General features: G+C 47.4%; 1 protein-coding gene across 1 annotated transcript in view; it reads right to left on the bottom strand.

Moving 5' to 3' along the window:
• LOC140371562 (serine/threonine-protein kinase WNK4-like) overlaps window positions 1-17,420 on the bottom strand; it is a 32,555-nt gene extending 15,135 nt beyond the window's left edge. Inside the window, exons 1-10 of the mRNA XM_072458733.1 lie at window positions 17,159-17,420; window positions 7,662-7,834; window positions 6,718-6,938; window positions 6,448-6,605; window positions 4,565-4,653; window positions 3,595-3,814; window positions 1,996-2,154; window positions 1,743-1,884; window positions 569-1,278; window positions 420-490 (exon numbers count right to left, since the gene is read on the bottom strand). Coding sequence (XP_072314834.1) covers window positions 420-490; window positions 569-1,278; window positions 1,743-1,884; window positions 1,996-2,154; window positions 3,595-3,814; window positions 4,565-4,653; window positions 6,448-6,605; window positions 6,718-6,938; window positions 7,662-7,834; window positions 17,159-17,413 — 2,198 coding nt within the window. The 5' untranslated portion in view covers window positions 17,414-17,420. The remainder of the gene's footprint in view (window positions 1-419; window positions 491-568; window positions 1,279-1,742; window positions 1,885-1,995; window positions 2,155-3,594; window positions 3,815-4,564; window positions 4,654-6,447; window positions 6,606-6,717; window positions 6,939-7,661; window positions 7,835-17,158) is intronic.
• Window positions 17,421-22,626: the final 5,206 nt, after the last annotated feature.

Below are 22,626 nucleotides of genomic sequence, written 5' to 3' on the forward strand. Positions count from 1 at the left end.
TCGTGATGAGTCTGGAGATGATTAAAGGAGTTCAAAACAGCAGAAGAATCTCAGAGACACGTCACGGATGGAGAAAAGGTCCGTTATGGAGGAGATTCAGAACGGAGTGTTTCTGAGGCTCGGAGGGGAGGGGACTTTGTGAAGCTAAAGCTAAATGAAGCTAAATGTAACGAGGAACAGAATGAGAACAGAGTCAGAAGAGAGAGAAGGGACATTGAGCAGAAAATGTGTCCTTTAAATGAATGGCACTGCCGCTCAAGCGAAGCTAACAATGCTAACAGCGCTTTCAGTGCTAACAGCGCTAACGTGTACTGAGATGTGGTCCAGTAGCAGTCACGCGTACAAAAGTGGTGGAATAAAGTGATAATAATAACAGTAAAATAGTCTTGGTTATTGATATGATTCTGAACGTCGTTTACCTGTCCACGGGTGACGAAAACCCACTCACGGACCCTGGCGCTTGCTCGGGATTCTGGGTAACGGCAATGCTCTGTGGAAAGCAAAATCAACATCCCGTTTTTTGTGTGTGCAAATGCCGTCACCCGATGGTTCGTCGCCCGGGACTGACCTTGGGGTAGCGCAGCACGGGCAGAGCGGGAGGCTTGGCCGTGCGTTTGATCGGCGGGAAGAGGGCACGAAACGACGGGTACGAGGGGGCGGGGTTGTTTATCACGGGAGGGGCGGCGCTTACGAGCGGGGGGGGCGGGTTTTGAGGCACGGGACTCGCCAATGTGGAGGCGGGGTTTTGAATGGCGGGGTTGTACGTCAAAGAGGCGGGGCCGGCTGGGGAAGGTGCGGGGTTGGTTTGCAAAAGGGCGAGGTTGTGCGTTAAAGAGGTGGTGTTTCGGGAAGAAGGGGAGGAGTTTAAGACTGAGGGGGCGGGGTTATACACTGGAGGGGCGGGTTTATGGGAGCGAAACGAGCTTCTGGTAGGTGGAGCTTGGTTTAAAATGAGAGGGGCGTGGTTATTTTCTTGACTGGTGGGGTTGTACGACAAAGACGTGGTGTGTCTGGAAGGGGGTTGGTTTAGAACTGGGGAGGCGGGGTTATACAAATAAGAGGTGGAGCTTCGGGTGGAAGGGGCGAGGCTGAATATCGGGGAGGGCGGGAGGGCGGGACTCGCTGGCGGAGTTGACATTTGATATGAAAAGGCGGGGTTCGGGACGGGAGAGGCGGGGTTGACACTTTGATAGGCGGGGCTTCTTGTGGGAGAGGCGGGGCTTGACTGTGGAGAGGGAGCGGCTTCGGCGAAGCTCGACGACCCGGAGCCACTTTCAGCTGAAGAAAGAGAAGTTTAAATCAAAGTTTCTAAACACATTTAATGCGGTTGAATAAAAACTGATTTTCAAATACATTTCGTACAAATTTAGATTAATTTATACGATTGTTTTAAGTGAAGTAGTAAAGTGTGGATAGATACCAAATGACATCATATCGATACTGGCGGCGGTATCGAAAACATTGATTCTCGCGCTAAAATATTAATTTCCTACTACTTTTTGGGAGGCGAATGCGCTAACCGCTTTTGCCACCGTGCAATTCATTTTCATTTTTATTATTAAACAAAAGTCATCTTTCGCTCTCGACCAACTTAAACATTTTGACGGAAGACAAACGTTTTGGCACCACACACTTAAAGGATCGAGCGCAAGAAATGGTTAGTATCTGGTATCGGCAGATAATAAAAAACATACATTGAAATGAAAGTAGGTACTATGAGCTAAACGCCTGGACTCTCTTACTGGAGTTAATGGAGGCAGTTGAGGCCATGGAGCTCGGCCGTCGTTCTTCTTCCACGTTCGTTCTGCCGGAGGGACTACTAATCCCAGAATCCAATGGGCTCAAACTGGACCCTGTGGGCGGGGCCTGAAACCAACCAGGATCCTGTCAATTCAAACGATCGAATTAGTCCAAACGCAAAAGATAAGAGTTTCTGTTCAAAGCGTAAGTAAAAACAAAACAACGGCGTCCGAAGTATCCAAACCAAAAGGTCACCTGACTGACAGGCGTGGTGGGCGAGTTCAGCGGATTGGCGTTGTCGTCGTCGGCCGGCCGCTGCGTCCGTTCCCGTTGGCGTTTGATGGCGGTCACCCTGTACCTGATGGCTTTGGCCACGGGCTTGTAGTCCACCTCGGACACGAAGCCTAAGATGACCTGGTGACGAGAGGACAGCCACGTCAGCCACGCCCACGTTGTCGGATAGGGACGGATTTGAGCGCCTTCTGAACCCAAACGGTTGATTGTTCGTAAACGCCCGACTCAAACCGAAGCTGTTCCTGGACCTTTGTGAAGCCGAGACTCTGTGGTTTGGACCTTTTGCTTCTTTCAAGTGACTTTCTTTGTTAAATGTGTGAGACTTTGTTGTTGAGTTTGACAATTTGTTTTTCACAGCAGAAGCGAATATAAAATGACATTTAGAGAGACATTAGGACAGTTGCCATGGATATTTTAAATAAACATTATGTCTTTTAAATTAGTTTTGGAGGTTTGGAGTCAAAATTGCAGTGGTACAGGCAATTTTCTGGCTTTATTCACACACATTTTGACCTTTCCTGCATTTTCCCTTAAAGGTGGTATGGACGATTTGTTTCAGCAAATTTTGTATCATATTTCCTCGTGGCGTGGATAAATCATTTGTCCTGCCACGTATCAATCATAAAACGCACCTACCGCTCACCTGCAGCCGCGTCAGGCTCGTCCCCACGTTTCCGCGTGCCTAAGCGCATGGATCTATCATAATATAGTTCCCTCAGTGTACGGGGCAAAGTGAAGACGGAGAAAGACAGTTCGAGCTGACGCAGAAGTGGACAGAAATCTACGGGAGACGAGAGATGCGATGCGCTCCATTGCGCTAATAAACAAACGCACGTGTGTGTTGTATCAGTCCGCACGGGGGAGTGGCATGCGCACTTCCGCCTGCGTTCTCAAAACGCCGAAAAATTGTCCATTACGCCTTCAATTTTACAGCTGAAATTGTTTGATTAAAGGTTTCATTCACACATGTCGATGCTCTGGGGAAATGCAGACACTGTAAATTCCCAGGTCAGGCTTTGTGTGTGAATGAGGCTTAAAGCAGAACTAAGTAACTGTGGTGAAAGAGCTCCCCCTGCAGCCCCCCCGTGACATTACATGGTCAGAAAATGGACATAAAAGTCTTTTTTTAATTATTATTATTATTTTTCTTTCTTTGACTATTTTGCGTTGCCAAACATCAAAAAAGAGCCACGGTTTCTCAGGAGAGTTGTCTTCAGGTCAACGTCGGCTGGTTTTGCGCTCAGAGACAGCAGAGGGCGATGACGGACACTTCAAACGCCCCGAAAATACATATTTCACCATCACAGCGACTTACAAAGACGTTCAATAAGGTGAAAATATTACTTAGTTCTGCTTTAAGTGCATCACAGCTAACATCACAACTTTGTACTAGCCAATGGCCCATGGGATCAGCTAAAAGTTCTTGGGTCTTGTCACTAGTAATCAGCAGTAATCGAGCTCGTGTTGGGGCTTGTGGACTTTCAAAAACCCAGAGGAGCTTCATGGACACGTATACCTCACATTCACGCCGAACCGTTGGACACGCCCGTTCGCTCGTACCATGTCCTGCGCCACCAACTCGGGGCTGTCCTTGCTCATGTCGAACAGGAACTCGATGGCGTTGTTGTCCTTGTACTTCCCGTGCAGCTTCCGGCTGCCGTCCATTTTCAGCCAGAGCTTCAGCGCCGCCCGCTGGCCGTCGTCCTCCTCCGCCACCTCCACCTTGACGCCCAGCTCCTCCTCGAAGAACCGGTGCTCCATCAAGTCCTGCACCGTGAACCTGAGCCGGAAATAAATGAGCAGACGTACGAAGACACAGGCAGTGACCTAAATGTTAACGGCAAATCGATGTCATCTCAAAGTGGACGGCGCGGAATCAGGCCACTCGCAAACTAGCCCCAAGTCATATTTTGTTGACCAATAATTTGTCATCGTGTGCTTTTGTCTGGGATGTTCAAACGTATGGTATCAGATGCATCCATCAAGCTTTTTGTTGTGTCGTTTTTTTGGATTCGAAGTATTTTCATTGCTTAAAACTACTTGGAAAAGCCTGCATTCTGTCCACAGATTGGACCTGTAACGTAGATTGTAATCAGGATTTGGTGTTAGCGCTCCATCTACTGGCAGCAGAAGGAATTGCCATGGGGAAATAAACTGAAGCTAGCTTGCCCCGACGCGCTAATGAAGGATAATTTGAGGCAGAGGAAATGTGTGACGCGAAGAGGAAGAGCAGAGAAGAGGAAGAGCAGAGAAGAGGAAGAGCAGAGAAGAGGAAGAGCAGAGAAGAGGAAGAGCAGAGAAGAGGACCTCGTGAACAGGATTCAGGAAACAAAGTGAATGAAGCGAAATACAACCCCGGACATGTTTATGTGACGAGTGGAGACTGGATCCAAACTACCAATGAAACAACGGGATTTGAATGTATTTCTTCATCAGGAGAAGTCCTTGGAGCAATGACATACAACTTTGACTACTTCCTTTTGAGTTCGATACAAATGAGCGTAAAACCATCGGTTCTGAGCGTCCTCACCTCTCGCTGCTGTTGGGTCGGATGCATCCCTCAATGACCTCCATCAGCGCCGGCACCTTCACTTTGTAGAAACTGTTGGGTTTGACTCCCTGGCGACAAACACAACACATGCTCTGTACTGTGGTTGTGTTCTCTGGTGTGCGTGTGTGTAGTCCTACAGACATGGGTGTAAACCTGTTTGTGAACTTCCTGTAGATCTGCGCCGCGTTCTGACCCTTGAACCTGTGCGCGTCTTACGTTCGTGACCTTCCTGTAGATCTGCGCCGCGTTCCAACCTTTGAACCTGTGCGCGTCTTACGTTCGTGACCTTCCTGTAGATCTGCGCCGCGTTCTGACCCTTGAACCTGTGCGCGTCTTACGTTCGTGACCTTCCTGTAGATCTGCGCCGCGTTCTGACCCTTGACCTTGTGCGCGTCTTACGTTCGTGACCTTCCTGTAGATCTGCGCCACGTTCTGACCCTTGACCTTGTGCGCGTCTTACGTTCGTGACCTTCCTGTAGATCTGCGCCGCGTTCCGACCTTTGAACCTGTGCGCGTCTTACGTTCGTGACCTTCCTGTAGATCTGCGCCACGTTCTGACCCATGACCTTGTGCGCGTCTTTCGTTCGTGACCTTCCTGTAGATCTGCGCCACGTTCTGACCCTTGACCTTGTGCGCGTCTTTCGTTCGTGACCTTCCTGTAGATCTGCGCCACGTTCTGACCCTTGACCTTGTGCGCGTCTTTCGTTCGTGACCTTCCTGTAGATCTGCGCCACGTTCTGACCCTTGACCTTGTGTGCGTCTTACGTTCGTGACCTTCCTGTAGATCTGCGCCGCGTTCCGACCTTGACCTTGTGCGCGTCTTACGTTCGTGACCTTCCTGTAGATCTGCGCCGCGTTCTGACCCTTGACCTTGTGCGCGTCTTACGTCCGTGACCTTCCTGTAGATCTGCGCCACGTTCTGACCTTTGAACCTGTGCGCGTCTTACGTTCGTGACCTTCCTGTAGATCTGCGCCGCGTTCCAACCTTTGAACCTGTGCGCGTCTTACGTTCGTGACCTTCCTGTAGATCTGCGCCACGTTCTGACCCTTGACCTTGTGCGCGTCTTTCGTTCGTGACCTTCCTGTAGATCTGCGCCACGTTCTGACCCTTGACCTTGTGCGCGTCTTACGTCCGTGACCTTCCTGTAGATCTGCGCCACGTTCTGACCTTTGAACCTGTGCGCGTCTTACGTTCGTGACCTTCCTTTAGATCTGCGCCGCGTTCCAACCTTTGAACCTGTGCGCGTCTTACGTTCGTGACCTTCCTGTAGATCTGCGCCACGTTCTGACCCATGACCTTGTGCGCGTCTTTCGTTCGTGACCTTCCTGTAGATCTGCGCCACGTTCTGACCCTTGACCTTGTGCGCGTCTTTCGTTCGTGACCTTCCTGTAGATCTGCGCCACGTTCTGACCCTTGACCTTGTGCGCGTCTTTCGTTCGTGACCTTCCTGTAGATCTGCGCCACGTTCTGACCCTTGACCTTGTGCGCGTCTTACGTTCGTGACCTTCCTGTAGATCTGCGCCACGTTCTGACCCTTGACCTTGTGCGCGTCTTTCGTTCGTGACCTTCCTGTAGATCTGCGCCACGTTCTGACCCTTGACCTTGTGCGCGTCTTTCGTTCGTGACCTTCCTGTAGATCTGCGCCACGTTCTGACCCTTGACCTTGTGCGCGTCTTACGTTCGTGACCTTCCTGTAGATCTGCGCCACGTTCTGACCCTTGACCTTGTGCGCGTCTTTCGTTCGTGACCTTCCTGTAGATCTGCGCCACGTTCTGACCCTTGACCTTGTGCGCGTCTTACGTTCGTGATCTTCCTGTAGATCTGCGCCACGTTCTGACCCTTGACCTTGTGCGCGTCTTACGTTCGTGACCTTCCTGTAGATCTGCGCCGCGTTCTGACACTCGGAGTAGGGATACTCGGACGTGGCCATCTCCAGAATGCACATCCCGAAGGCGTAGACGTCCACCCCCTCGTCGTACTTCTCCTCGTACATCTCCGGCGCCATGAACTCCGGGGTCCCTGAACGACACGCCGACAGAAACGTGAGGTCACACAGGGGTCAGTGAATGCACCGCCACCAGGGGTACGGGGGGGGGCAGTGAACACGACGCAGAGTCGGGGCGCGTCTCACCGATGACACTCTTGGCAAAGGAGTTCTTCTTGAGCGTGGCCAGGCCCAGGTCCCCGATCTTGACGGAGGCGCTGGGGCCCGTGATGAAGATGTTGTCACACTTCAGGTCTCGGTGGAGGATGGGGGGAGAGCGCGAGTGAAGGAACTGCAGGCCCTTTAAGACCTCAAAGCTCCACCTCTGCAGGAGCTTCAGCTTCATCTGACGGAAGCGGCGCAGGTATCTGCAACAGGGACAGGTTTTGGAAATGTTGGAAAAACGTGTGACTTCTGCTACTTCTGCTACAGCTACTGACTTATGGACGATCATAATGTGATCTAAAGCGTTTTAAGTCTTCATAATTAAAACAAGCAACAAGTTTGAATTTCAAGAGTAGAAATTATTATTTTGATTAACTTTTATTTAACCAGGTAAAAACCCATTGGGATCGAGATGTCTTTTTTTAAGTGCGACCTGGGAACAATGTCCCTAAGTTTGCTTTTCCATTACATACGACACCCAAAATTGTATTTGAGCTGTGTTGTCTGTGTATATTTTGAGGTAAAGTGTGTAATATTTCTGTGAATAAAATGAACAAATATTGTGTGCTCAACATTTCTGGGAGTGTTTGTTCAGTAAAACAAAACAAAAATCTGGATTTTGAAAGTAGGACAATTTCAGCTCTAAACTAGGACTATTTCAGCTCTAAACTAGGACTATTTCAGCTCTAAACTAGGACTATTTCAGCTCTAAACTAGGACTATTTCAGCTCTAAACTAGGACTATTTCAGCTCTAAACTAGGACTATTTCAGCTCTAAACTAGGACTATTTCAGCTCTAAACTAGGACAGCTTTGGCTCTAAACTGGGGCTATTTGACCACATTGTTCTTTGAGTCTGGTTAAACTGGTCAGCCTTTGCTCCCGTATCCAGGCGACGGTTTGTCTGTTGAAGCGTAACCATCTCACGTCTTGAGCGTGCCGGACGTCATGAGCTCCGTGACCAGGACCGTGCACTTCTGACCGCTCGCGTTGGACTTCCAGGAGTCAAAGAAGCGCACGATGTTGGGATGCTGCAGCGCCTTGAGCATCTCCACCTCCTCCGTGAAGCGCTGCCTCTCGGAGCGGGACAAACGCTGCGTCTGAAGAACACGCACAGAACACGCACGGAACATAAACAGAACGCACACAGAGAACACGCACAGAACACGCACAGAACACACACAGGACACGCACAGGACACGCACGGAACATAAACAGAACGCACACAGAGAACACGCACAGAACACGCACAGAACACACACAGAAAACGCACAGGACATGCACAGAACACGCATGGAACATAAACAGAATGCACACAGAGAACACGCACAGAACACACACAGAACACACACAGGACATGCACAGGACACGCACAGGACACGCACAGAACACGCACAGGACATGCATGGAACATAAACAGAACGCACACAGAGAACACGCACAGAACACACACAGGACACGCACAGGACATGCACAGGACATGCACAGAACACACACAGGACACGCACAGGACATGCACAGAACACGCATGGAACATAAACAGAATGCACACAGAGAACACGCACAGAACACACACAGAACACACACAGGACATGCACAGGACACGCACAGGACACGCACAGGACACGCACAGAACACGCACAGGACATGCACAGGACACGCACAGGACACGCACAGAACATGCAAAGAACACACACGGAACACGCACAGAACACGCATGGAACATAAACAGAACGCACACAGAGAACACGCACAGAACACACACAGGACACGCACAGGACATGCACAGGACATGCACAGAACACACACAGGACACGCACAGGACATGCACAGGACACGCACAGGACACGCACAGAACATGCAAAGAACAGACACGGAACACGCACAGAACACACACAGGACACGCACAGAACACGCACAGGACATGCACAGGACATGCACAGAACACACACAGGACACGCACAGGACATGCACAGGACACGCACAGGACACGCACAGAACATGCAAAGAACAGACACGGAACACGCACAGAACACACACAGGACACGCACAGAACATGCACAGAACATGCACAGAACACACACAGGACACGCACAGGATACACACAGAACATGCAAAGAACACACATGGAACATGCACAGAACATGCACAGAACACGCACAGAACACAAACAGAACGCACACGGAACACACACAGAGAACACACAGAACACACACAGGACACGCACAGAAGGCACACGGAACACGCACAGAACACGCACAGGACACGCACAGAAGGCACACGGAACACGCACAGAACACGCACAGAACACGCACAGGACACGCACAGGACATGCACAGAAGGCACACGGAACCCGCACAGAACACGCACAGGACACGCACAGAACACGCACAGGACACACACAGGACATGCACAGAAGGCACACGGAACACGCACAGAACACGCACAGGACACGCACAGAACACGCACAGGACACACACAGAACACGCACAGAACACACACGGAATACGCACAGAACATGCACAGAACACACACGGAACATGCACAGAACACACAAGTAACACGCACAGAACATGCACAGAACATGCACTAAACACGCACAGAAAATGCACAGAACATGCACAGAACACGCACAGAACATGCACAGAACACACATGGAACACGCACAGAACATGCACAGAACATGCACAGGACACGCACAGAACATGCACAGAACATGCACAGAACATGCACAGGACATGCACAGGACATGCACAGAACACGCACAGAACATGCACAGAACATGCACAGAACATGCACAGAACACGCACAGAACACGCACAGAACATGCACAGAACACGCACAGAACACGCACAGAACACGCACAGGACACGCACAGGACACGCACAGGACACGCACAGAACACGCACAGAACATGCACAGAACACGCACAGAACACGCACAGAACACGCACAGAACACGCACAGAACACGCACAGAACACGCACAGAACATGCACAGAACACGCACAGAACACGCACAGAACATGCACAGAACATGCACAGAACACGCACAGAACACGCACAGAACACGCACAGAACACGCACAGAACATGCACAGAACACACACAGAACACGCACAGAACATGCACAGAACACGCACAGAACACGCACAGAACATGCACAGAACATGCACAGAACATGCACAGGACACGCACAGAACACGCACAGGACACACACAGAACACGCACAGAACACACACGGAATACGCACAGAACATGCACAGAACACACACAGAACACGCACAGGACACGCACAGGACACGCACAGGACACGCACAGAACACGCACAGAACATGCACAGAACATGCACAGAACACGCACAGAACACGCACAGAACATGCACAGAACACGCACAGAACACGCACAGAACACGCACAGAACACGCACAGAACATGCACAGAACACACACAGAACACGCACAGAACACACATGGAACACTTGACGTTACTTTAGTTGGAACAAAGGTTTGAACAAATGTCAAAATAATTTGAACTGTAACACAAACTGAAACAAGACAATTTTGTAAAAAGAAATGTATTTATAAAGGCAAAGCTCTCTATTTACCGGTCGCTCTACGTTCTGACCTCACCTATGGTCATGAGCTTTGGGTAGTGACCGAAAGAACAAGATCGCGGATACAAGCGGTCGAAATGAGTTTCCTCCGCCGTGTGGCTGGGCGCTCCCTTAGAGATAGGGTGAGGAGCTCGGCCACACGGGGGGAGCTCGGAGTAGAGCCGCTGCTCCTCCACGTCGAGAGGAGCCAGCTGAGGTGGCTCGGGCATCTGTTCCGGATGCCTCCTGGGCGCCTCCCTCGGGAGGTGTTTCAGGCATGTCCCACCGGGAAGAGGCCCCGGGGAAGACCCAGGACACGCTGGAGAGACTATGTCTCTCGGCTGGCCTGGGAACGCCTCGGGATCCCCCCGGAGGAGTTAGAGGAAGTGTCTGGGGAGAGGGAAGTCTGGGAGTCCCTGCTCAGACTGCTGCCCCCGCGACCCGGCCCCGGATAAAGCGGTAGAAGATGGATGGATGGACAATGTATTTATTTTTCTGGTAAAATGTTGTTCTGTCATTAGAATCCACGGTGAAGACCCGAGCTCGCCACAACAGGACGGTGAAGACCCGAGCTCGCCACAACAGGACGGTGAAGACCCGACCTCGCCTCAACAGGACTGTGAAGACCCGAGCTCGCCTCAACAGGACTGTGAAGACCCGAGCTCGCCTCAACAGGACGGTGAAGACCCGAGCTCGCCACAACAGGACGGTGAAGACCCGAGCTCGCCACAACAGGACGGTGAAGACCCGACCTTGCCTCAACAGGACTGTGAAGACCCGACCTCGCCTCAACAGGACTGTGAAGACCCGAGCTCGCCTCAACAGGACGGTGAAGACTCGAGCTCGCCACAACAGGACGGTGAAGACCCGACCTCGCCACAACAGGACGGTGAAGACTCGAGCTCGCCTCAACAGGACGGTGAAGACCCGAGCTCGCCACAACAGGACGGTGAAGACTCGAGCTCGCCTCAACAGGACTGTGAAGACCCGAGCTCGCCTCAACAGGACGGTGAAGACTCGAGCTCGCCACAACAGGACGGTGAAGACCCGACCTCGCCACAACAGGACGGTGAAGACTCGAGCTCGCCTCAACAGGACGGTGAAGACCCGAGCTCGCCTCAACAGGACGGTGAAGACTCGAGCTCGCCTCAACAGGACTGTGAAGACCCGAGCTCGCCTCAACAGGACGGTGAAGACTCGAGCTCGCCTCAACAGGACGGTGAAGACTCGAGCTCGCCTCAACAGGACGGTGAAGACCCGAGCTCGCCTCAACAGGACGGTGAAGACTCGAGCTCGCCACAACAGGACGGTGAAGACTCGAGCTCGCCACAACAGGACTGTGAAGACCCGAGCTCGCCTCAACAGGACGGTGAAGACTCGAGCTCGCCACAACAGGACGGTGAAGACCCGACCTCGCCACAACAGGACGGTGAAGACTCGAGCTCGCCTCAACAGGACGGTGAAGACCCGAGCTCGCCACAACAGGACGGTGAAGACTCGAGCTCGCCACAACAGGACTGTGAAGACCCGAGCTCGCCTCAACAGGACGGTGAAGACTCGAGCTCGCCACAACAGGACGGTGAAGACCCGACCTCGCCACAACAGGACGGTGAAGACTCGAGCTCGCCTCAACAGGACGGTGAAGACCCGAGCTCGCCTCAACAGGACGGTGAAGACTCGAGCTCGCCTCAACAGGACGGTGAAGACTCGAGCTCGCCACAACAGGACGGTGAAGACCCGAGCTCGCCTCAACAGGACGGTGAAGACTCGAGCTCGCCTCAACAGGACGGTGAAGACTCGAGCTCGCCACAACAGGACGGTGAAGACCCGACCTCGCCACAACAGGACGGTGAAGACTCGAGCTCGCCTCAACAGGACGGTGAAGACTCGAGCTCGCCTCAACAGGACGGTGAAGACTCGAGCTCGCCTCAACAGGACGGTGAAGACTCGAGCTCGCCACAACAGGACGGTGAAGACCCGAGCTCGCCTCAACAGGACGGTGAAGAGCGACACTAAAGGTCGTGTTCACTTTGTCCGACGGGGGGAAAACGCAACCATTTCCAAGTTAATTTGACGATGAGGTTGTTGTGTGTCGGGCGGTCTGTGTACGAAATGTCTCGCCTTTCGAATGATGCTCCAACGACGTTGAACCAGACGGGGAAATTGCTTTAGAAATTGGCTGCGACATCAAAACTAAACCTGGACAAGGTCAGGACCAAACAAAGACGAGAACCGGACCAAACAAGGTCATTTCCACTGGTCAGTACATCTGAGGTTACATACTGCCCCTGTTTAGCGCAGGAAGAGTTTAAGACATTTTGTGAGCTTTGTGCCAGTATTTGTTTCATGTGTAAAATCCCAGTGATTAGAACGAATCATAAACCACATTTTAATTTGTTAAGAAATGTCAAGTTCATTCTTACGAGGAAGATCCCGAGTCCAGCGTTGTTTTACATCCTGGGGGTTATGGAACGAGTTTGGTGACGAAAACATCAGTAACAAACAGTAAACAGCATCTAAACTAACAGGGGGAGATAGAGGACACTTCAACTAAACACAACACTCTACCAAACAAACAAACAAACAAACACCCCAAAAACATGTAATTAAAGGAGAGAAAGATAATGAGTTCAACTGTGTAGGTTAGTGTGTGTGTTTGTCTGTTGTTTATATGTGTGTTTGTCTGTTGTTTACATGCTTTTCTACAACTCTTTACTTGATTGTCCTCTATTTTAGGTACAAACTATATATTTAGCATTTGTTGGTAGATTCTAGAAGCTCTTTCACGTTATAGTTGTGTTTCGGGGTCAGGGGTCAGGGTCGGGGTCAGGGGTCAGGGGTCAGTTTTAGATGTGACTTTCATCTGAGCAGAAGTGTTTTCCTTCGTTAACTGTGTCTCAATATTAACCGTATTTAGCGGTGCTTTTATGAACACGTCCTGTCGCGCTTCTGAGAAAATGAATCGATACAAATGCAACACGACACATTCGTTGAGCGGTTTCGTAGAATTGTGCGGCCGCTTCTGCTCGGGGCGATAAAACCACCATGTTCTCTCACATTTACACAACAAACTCTGTCACCGAAGACAAATGAAGCAAAGTCATTTCATCACGAAACAAGAATGGAAAGATACAAAACGAAGGACCTTTCCTGTCCTAGTTTAAACCTGGTATAGACCAGTTTTAGTCCTGTTTTAGTCCTGCTTTAATCCTGTTTTAGTCCTGTTTTAATCCTGTTTTAGTCCTGTTTTAATCCTGTTTTAGTCCTGTTTTAATCCTATTTTAGACCTATTTTAATCCTGTTTTAGTCCTGTTTTAGTCCTGTTTTAATCCTGTTTTAGTCCTGTTTTAATCCTGTTTTAGTCCTGTTTTAATCCTGTTTTAGACCTATTTTAATCCCGTTTTAGTCTTGCTTTAATCCTGTTTTAGTCCTGTTTTAATCCTGTTTTAGTCCTGTTTTAATCCTGTTTTAGACCTATTTTAATCCTGTTTTAGTCCTGTTTTAATCCTGTTTTAGTCCAGTTTTAGACCTATTTTAATCCTGTTTTGGACCTATTTCAATCCTGTTTTAGTCCAGTTTTAGTCCAGTTTTAATCCTGTTTTAGTCCAGTTTTAGACCTATTTCAATCCTGTTTTAGTCCTGTTTTAATCCTGTTTTAGTCCTGTTTTCATCCTGTTTTAGACCTGATTTAGACCTGGTTTATTCCTGTTTTAGACCTGATTTAGACCTGGTTTATTCCTGTTTTAATCCTGTTTTAGTCCAGTTTTAGTCCTATTTTAATCCTGTTTTAGACTTCTTTTAATCCTGTTTTGGACCTATTTCAATCCTGTTTTAGTCCTGTTTTAATCCTGTTTTAGTCCTGTTTTAATCCTGTTTTAGACCTGTTTTAATCCTGTTTTAGACCTGATTTAGACCTGGTTTATTCTTGTTTTAGACCTGATTTAGAACTAGTTTGGACCTGATTTAGTCCTGTTTTAATCCTGTTTTAGACCTGGTTTAGTCCTGCTTTAGTCCTGGTTTAGTCCTGCTTTAGTCCTGGTTTAGTCCTGCTTTAGTCCTGGTTTAGTCCTGGTTTAGTCCTGCTTTAGTCCTGGTTTAGTCCTAGTTTAGTCCTGCTTTAGTCCTGGTTTAGACCTGGTTTAGACCTGGTTTAGTCCTGGTTTAGACCTGGTTTAGTCCTGGTTTAGTCCTGGTTTAGTCCTGGTTTAGACCTGGTTTAGTCCTGGTTTAGTCCTGGTTTAGTCCTGCTTTAGTCCTGGTTTAGTCCTGGTTTAGTCCTGGTTTAGACCTGGTTTAGTCCTGGTTTAGACCTGGTTTAGTCCTGGTTTAGTCCTGGTTTAGTCCTGGTTTAGTCCTGGTTTAGACCTGGTTTAGTCCTGGTTTAGACCTGGTTTAGTCCTGGTTTAGTCCTGGTTTAGACCTGGTTTAGTCCTGGTTTAGACCTGGTTTAGTCCTGGTTTAGTCCTGGTTTAGTCCTGCTTTAGTCCTGGTTTAGTCCTGGTTTAGACCTGGTTTAGTCCTGGTTTAGACCTGGTTTAGTCCTGGTTTAGTCCTGGTTTAGTCCTGCTTTAGTCCTGGTTTAGACCTGCTTTAGTCCTGGTTTAGTCCTGGTTTAGACCTGGTTTAGACCTGGTTTAGTCCTGGTTTAGACCTGGTCTAGTCCTGGTTTAGTCCTGGTTTAGACCTGGTTTAGTCCTGGTTTAGACCTGGTTTAGTCCTGGTTTAGTCCTGGTTTAGTCCTGCTTTAGTCCTGCTTTAGTCCTGGTTTAGACCTGCTTTAGTCCTGGTTTAGTCCTGGTTTAGACCTGGTTTAGACCTGGTTTAGTCCTGGTTTAGACCTGGTTTAGTCCTGGTTTAGTCCTGGTTTAGACCTGGTTTAGTCCTGGTTTAGACCTGGTTTAGACCTGGTTTAGTCCTGGTTTAGACCTGGTTTAGTCCTGGTTTAGTCCTGGTTTAGACCTGGTTTAGTCCTGGTTTAGACCTGGTTTAGTCCTGGTTTAGTCCTGGTTTAGTCCTGCTTTAGTCCTGGTTTAGACCTGGTTTAGACCTGGTTTAGACCTGGTTTAGTCCTGGTTTAGACCTGGTTTAGTCCTGGTTTAGTCCTGGTTTAGACCTGGTTTAGTCCTGGTTTAGACCTGGTTTAGTCCTGGTTTAGTCCTGGTTTAGTCCTGCTTTAGTCCTGCTTTAGTCCTGGTTTAGACCTGCTTTAGTCCTGGTTTAGTCCTGCTTTAGTCCTGGTTTAGTCCTGGTTTAGACCTGGTTTAGACCTGGTTTAGTCCTGGTTTAGACCTGGTTTAGTCCTGGTTTAGTCCTGCTTTAGACCTGGTTTAGTCCTGGTTTAGTCCTGGTTTAGTCCTGCTTTAGTCCTGGTTTAGACCCATGTCAGCCGCTGTGTGTTGTTATCATGAACAGCGGCTGCTCGTCCAATCAGATTGTGAGAACAGCCGAGAAACGCAGAGTCATTCTAAAGTCTTATCTGCAGATGTCAGTGAGTTTCTCTGTTCTAAACCAGGACTAAACCAGGTCTAAACCAGGACTAAACCAGGTCTAAACCAGGTCTAAACTAGGACTAAACCAGGTCTAAACCAGGACTAAACCAGGACTAAACCAGGACTAAACCAGGTCTAAACCAGGTCTAAACCAGGTCTAAACCAGGTCTAAACTAGGACTAAACCAGGTCTAAACCAGGTCTAAACCAGGACTAAACCAGGACTAAACCAGGACTAAACCAGGACTTTGTTTGGAAAGTGCAATAAAACGTGTAGATTAACCATAAACCCAAAACTCAAGATAAGAAACCACCAGGTGTGACTGGAAGAACACTGGAGACTTTTGTGCAGTTTTCACTTCCTCCTGAGTCTGGGTTTATCCTGGGTTTATCCTGGGTTTATCCTGGGTTTATCCTGGGTTTATCCTGGGTTTATCCTGGGTTTATCCTGGGTTTATCCTGGGTTTATCCTGGGTTTATCCTGGGTTTATCCTGGGTTTATTCTGGGTTTATTCTGGGTTTATCATAACAGGTGAATAAAGTGAATACACACTCAAAGGTGACAAAACGTTACCGGGTGACAATGTGTTTGAGTCAATTGAATAACGTTTGCATGTTAAAACTCCAACACTTTTAACTGTGATTTAAAGGTTCTGATGATGAGAAATCATATTTCCAGTTTTTCCTCAACATATTCCGACAGAAGGAGCTGATGGACAAAGACTTTCTTCCCCAGCTCTGTGTGGACAAAAGAAACAGAACCACAGCTAATGGCTCGGTTGTAGTGAATACACGCTTCTCTGTGTGATCAAAGTGCAAATGTAGGTGCCAGTACCTGCAGCTAACACGTTTATGCTGGTTTGGTTTCCTCGTACCTGCAGCTAACACGTTTATGCTGGTTTGGTTTCTCGTACCTGCAGCTAACACGTTTATGCTGGTTTGGTTTCTCGTACCTGCAGCTAACACGTTTATGCTGGTTTGGTTTCTCGTACCTGCAGCTAACACGTTTATGCTGGTTTGGTTTCTCGTACCTGCAGCTAACACGTTTATGCTGGTTTGGTTTCTCGTACCTGCAGCTAACACGTTTATGCTGGTTTGGTTTCTCGTACCTGCAGCTAACACGTTTATGCTGGTTTGGTTTCTCGTACCTGCAGCTAACACGTTTATGCTGGTTTTGTTTCCTCGTACCTGCAGCTAACACGTTTATGCTGGTTTGGTTTCTCGTACCTGCAGCTAACACGTTTATGCTGGTTTTGTTTCCTCGTACCTGCAGCTAACACGTTTATGCTGGTTTGGTTTCTCGTACCTGCAGCTAACACGTTTATGCTGGTTTGGTTTCTCGTACCTGCAGCTCGCACCACGCCACCTCCACAGTCGTCTCCGTGTCCAGACCTTTGAAAACCGTTTTGAAGGAGCCTCGTCCGATCTCGATGTTGAACTTGAGGAATCGTCCGTCCGGTGACGACGCCACGGCCTGCAGCTCTGATTCGTCGTCGACGGCGCGCTTTTGCCATAGTAACGGCGACACAGGCTCCACCCCTTCCAGCTCAAACTCCTCCTCCGTCCCCGGCTTCCTGTCCTCCACGTCACTCGACAACATTTCACTAAAGACATGAAGAAATATGATTGTAAAGCTCTCAAATCTATTCAAATACTTGGATTTGTCCTAGTTTAGCCTTGTCCTGCTTTAAGTCCTGCTTTAGCCCTGATTTATCCCTTCTGATCCCTGCTTTCGTCTTGGTTTAGTTCTGCGTTAGTCCTGGTTCAGCCTCAGTGAAGTCATCGTTTAGTCCTTCTTTATTTTTCTGGCTTAGTTTTTTTTTTTAAATCCTGGTTTAGTCCTGGTTCGTCCCACTATTAGTCTGATTTAATCCTGTTTCATCCGTTTGGTTTAGACCTGCTTTTGTCCCATAAATCCTGCATTGGCCGTGGTTTCGTCCTGGTATTGATTTAGTTTTATTCTTGGTTTAAACCTGCTTTTGTCTTGTTAAGTCATGATATTAGTCTGTTTTAGTCCTGGTTTCGTCTTGGTTCAGACATAGTTTGGACCTGCCCTGGTTTGATCCTGGTTTAGTCCTGGTTTAGTCCTGGTTTAGACCTGGTTTAGTCCTGATTTAGTCCTGGTTTAGTCCTGGTTTAGACCTGGTTTAGTCCTGGTTTAGTCCTGGTTTAGTCCTGGTTTAGTCCTCTCATGCTCTGGTTACACATCACATCTTTGTGGAGCTCAGTCTTGTCATTGACTGATTCACGTAAAGTCCAAAGTTTAGTCTCGTCTTAGTCTTATATTGTCACATATAAGTCATATATAAGTCACATATAAGTCACATATAAGTCACATATAAGTCACATATAAGTCATATATAAGTCACATATAAGTCACATATAAGTCATATATAAGTCACATATAAGTCATATATAAGTCACATATAAGTCACATATAAGTCACATATAAGTCACATATAAGTCACATATAAGTCACATATAAGTCACATATAAGTCATATATAAGTCACATATAAGTCATATATAAGTCACATATAAGTCATATATAAGTCACATATAAGTCATATATAAGTCACATATAAGTCACATATAAGTCACATATAAGTCACATATAAGTCATATATAAGTCACATATAAAGTAAATATAATATACAGAGCTTCATAAATGTTTGTTACTCACGATTCAGATTTAAAGCATAAACACAGCTCGGTTCAGCTTCGTCCACCGAGTAAAACGTCCTTTAAACTGGAACATTTCTTCAAGCGGCAAAATCCACAGAAAACACGTCAATGAGCTCATTATTATTATTATTATTATTATTATTATTATTATTATTATTATTATTATTATTATCATTAGCATTAGTATTAGTAGTATTTTAATTATGATATTGCAGTTCTTGAAGCTCTTGTGTGAAAGTCAGAGCTGCGTCGCCTCTATCTGATACTGCAGACAGGCCACGCCCACTGGAGCCGCGAGCCACGCCTTTTTCCGCGGAAGGCCACGCCCCCTCCGGCACGTGGGCCACGCCCCCTCCGGCACCTGACACACAACAGTGGAGCCATGTGGGCCACGCCCCCTCCAGCACGTGGGCCACGCCCCCTCCGGCACCTGACACACAACAGTGGAGCCATGTGGGCCACGCCCCCTCCAGCACGTGGGCTACGCCCCCTCCGGCACCTGACACACAACAGTGGAGCCATGTGGGCGCTCGGGACGTAAACACAGAGCGGCTCCAGGCGAAACAAGGAGTAAATGAGCCGTGTTTACGTTTTGACACTTGTGAAGTAACTGAGTACAAACACTCGCAGTTCTGTGACTGAGAGGGTTTTCGTGGGTAGTAGTACTTTTTCTGCTTCACGTGAGGCGTGGCCACTTTGGCTCCTGCTTCCCGCGACCTTGAGCCACAGGATCGTTCACTATAAACACAATAAACACTTAGGGACGGAGCGCCCTCTGGTGTCTGCTGTGGGACGGAGCGCCCTCTGGTGTCTGCTGTGGGACGGAGCGCCCTCTGGTGTCTGCGGTGGGACGGAGCGCCCTCTGGTGTCTGCTGTGGGACGGAGCGCCCTCTGGTGTCTGCGGTGGGACGGAGCGCCCTCTGGTGTCTGCGGTGGGACAGAGCGCCCTCTGGTGTCTGCGGTGGGAATGAACCAGCAGCTCTTAGAAGCACGAGCTGTGACTCACCCACTCGTGCCTCTGGAGTGTGCGTCAGAGTGACTCTGTGGGGACACACTGTCGGGGCCCTCTGTTCGGGGCCCTCTGTGGGGGCCCTCTCTGGGGACACACTGTGGGGGCCCTCTGTGGGGGCCCTCTGTGGGGACACACTGTGGGGGCCCTCTGTGGGGTCCCTCTGTGGGGACACACTGTGGGGGCCCTCTGTGGGGGCCCTTTGTGGGGACACACTGTGGGGGCCCTCTGTGGGGAACACAGAGCGGGGAACACACAGAGACATAGACATTACAGACACTTCACTCTCACATTCACTAGGGCCAATTTAAAGTCACCAGTTCTGCCTCACACATACATGTGTTTGAACCCGGAGAGAACCCACGGTAACACGGGGAGAACATGCAGACTCCACCCAGAGAGATCACGTGACGTTGGTCTGGCCAGGGAAGATCCCTGTGCAACGCTCTGCCACCGTGCAAAACTTATTTTATTTATTTATATTCATAAACTTATTTATCTTATTTTATTTTATTCTATATTTGTATGTATGTATTCATTTCATTCAAACTATTTATTATATTTATTTCATTTATTTTATTTATTTATTTCATTTATTTCATTTATTTCATTTATTTCATTTATTTCATTTATTTCATTTATTTCATTCATTTCATTTATTTTATTTATAAATGTATTTTATTTATAAATGTATTTTATTTATAAATGTATTTTATTTACAAATTTATTTTATTTATAAATTTAATTTATTTACAAATGTATTTTATTTACAAATGTATTTTATTTACAAATTTATTTTATTTATAAATTTAATTTATTTACAAATGTATTTTATTTACAAATGTATTTTATTTATAAATGTATTTAATGTATTTCATTTCTTTCATTTATAAATGTATTTTATTTATAAATGTTTTTTATTTATAAATGTATTTAATGCATTTTATTTATTTTATTCATTTATTTCATTTATTTCATTTATAAATGTATTTTATTTACAAATTTATTTTACTTATAAATTTAATTTATTTACAAATGTATTTTATTTACAAATGTATTTTATTTACAAATGCATTTTATTTACAAATGCATTTTATTTATTTTATTTATTTCATTAGGGACAATGCACATTAATAAATATCTGTATTTGCCACGTTCCACAAACGTTGCAGTGACGGCGACATTTGAATGTATTTTATGAAACTGGTAATGATAATGTGACCGAAAACACATGTGTGAGAGACACTTTTGGGACTTACCTTTGGGATGACCCAGAAACAGGTCAAACGTCCGATATATGACCCAGAAACAGGTCAAACGTCCGATATATGACCCAGAAACAGGTCAAACGTCCGATATATGACCCAGAAACAGGTCAAACGTCCGATATATGACCCAGAAACAGGTCAAACGTCCGATATATGACCCAGAAACAGGTCAAACGTCTGATATATGACCCAGAAACAGGTCAAACGTCCGATATATGACCCAGAAACAGGTCAAACGTCTGATATATGACCCAGAAACAGGTCAAACGCCCGATATATGACCCAGAAACAGGTCAAACGTCCGATATATGACCCAGAAACAGGTCAAACGTCCGATATATGACCCAGAAACAGGTCAAACGTCCGATATATGACCCAGAAACAGGTCAAACGTCTGATATATGACCCAGAAACAGGTCAAACGTCCGATATATGACCCAGAAACAGGTCAAACGTCTGATATATGACCCAGAAACAGGTCAAACGCCCGATATATGACCCAGAAACAGGTCAAACGTCCGATATATGACCCAGAAACAGGTCAAACGTCTGATATATGACCCAGAAACAGGTCAAACGCCCGATATATGACCCAGAAACAGGTCAAACGTGCGATATATGACCCAGAAACAGGTCAAACGTCCGATATATGACCCAGAAACAGGTCAAACGTCCGATATATGACCCAGAAACAGGTCAAACGTCCGATATATGACCCAGAAACAGGTCAAACGTCCGATATATGACCCAGAAACAGGTCAAACGTCCGATATATGACCCAGAAACAGGTCAAACGTCCGATATATGACCCAGAAACAGGTCAAACGTCCGATATATGACCCAGAAACAGGTCAAACGTCCGATATATGACCCAGAAACAGGTCAAACGTCCGATATATGACCCAGAAACAGGTCAAACGTCCGATATATGACCCAGAAACAGGTCAAACGCCCGATATATGACCCAGAAACAGGTCAAACGTCCGATATATGACCCAGAAACAGGTCAAACGTCAGATATATGACCCAGAAACAGGTCAAACGCCCGATATATGACCCAGAAACAGGTCAAACGTCCGATATATGACCCAGAAACAGGTCAAACGTCCGATATATGACCCAGAAACAGGTCAAACGTCCGATATATGACCCACGTCCGATATATGACCCAGAAACAGGTCAAACGTCTGATATATGACCCAGAAACAGGTCAAACGTCTGATATATGACCCAGAAACAGGTCAAACGTCCGATATATGACCCACAAACAGGTCAAACGTTCGATATCTGACCCACAAACAGGTCAAACGTCCGATATATGACCCAGAAACAGGTCAAACGTCCGATATATGACCCAGAAACAGGTCAAACGTCTGATATATGACCCAGAAACAGGTCAAACGTCCGATATATGACCCAGAAACAGGTCAAACGTCTGATATATGACCCAGAAACAGGTCAAACGTTTGATATATGACCCAAAAACAGGTAAAACGTCCGATATATGACCCAGAAACAGGTCAAACGTCTGATATATGACCCAGAAACAGGTCAAACGTCTGATATATGACCCAGAAACAGGTCAAACGTCCGATATATGACACAGAAACAGGTCAAACGTCCGATATATGACCCACAAACAGGTCAAACGTCCGATATATGACCCAGAAACAGGTCAAACGTCCGATATATGACCCAGAAACAGGTCAAACGTCCGATATATGACCCAGAAACAGGTCAAACGTCTGATATATGACCCACAACAGGTCAAACGTCCGATATATGACCCAGAAACAGGTCAAACGTCCGATATATGACCCAGAAACAGGTCAAACGTCTGATATATGACCCA

This window comes from Eucyclogobius newberryi, unplaced genomic scaffold (assembly GCF_026437365.1).
Source record: "Eucyclogobius newberryi isolate DKJ021-1_F unplaced genomic scaffold, fEucNew1.0.hap1 SCAF_22, whole genome shotgun sequence".
NCBI classification, from domain to species: Eukaryota; Metazoa; Chordata; class Actinopteri; order Gobiiformes; family Gobiidae; genus Eucyclogobius; species Eucyclogobius newberryi.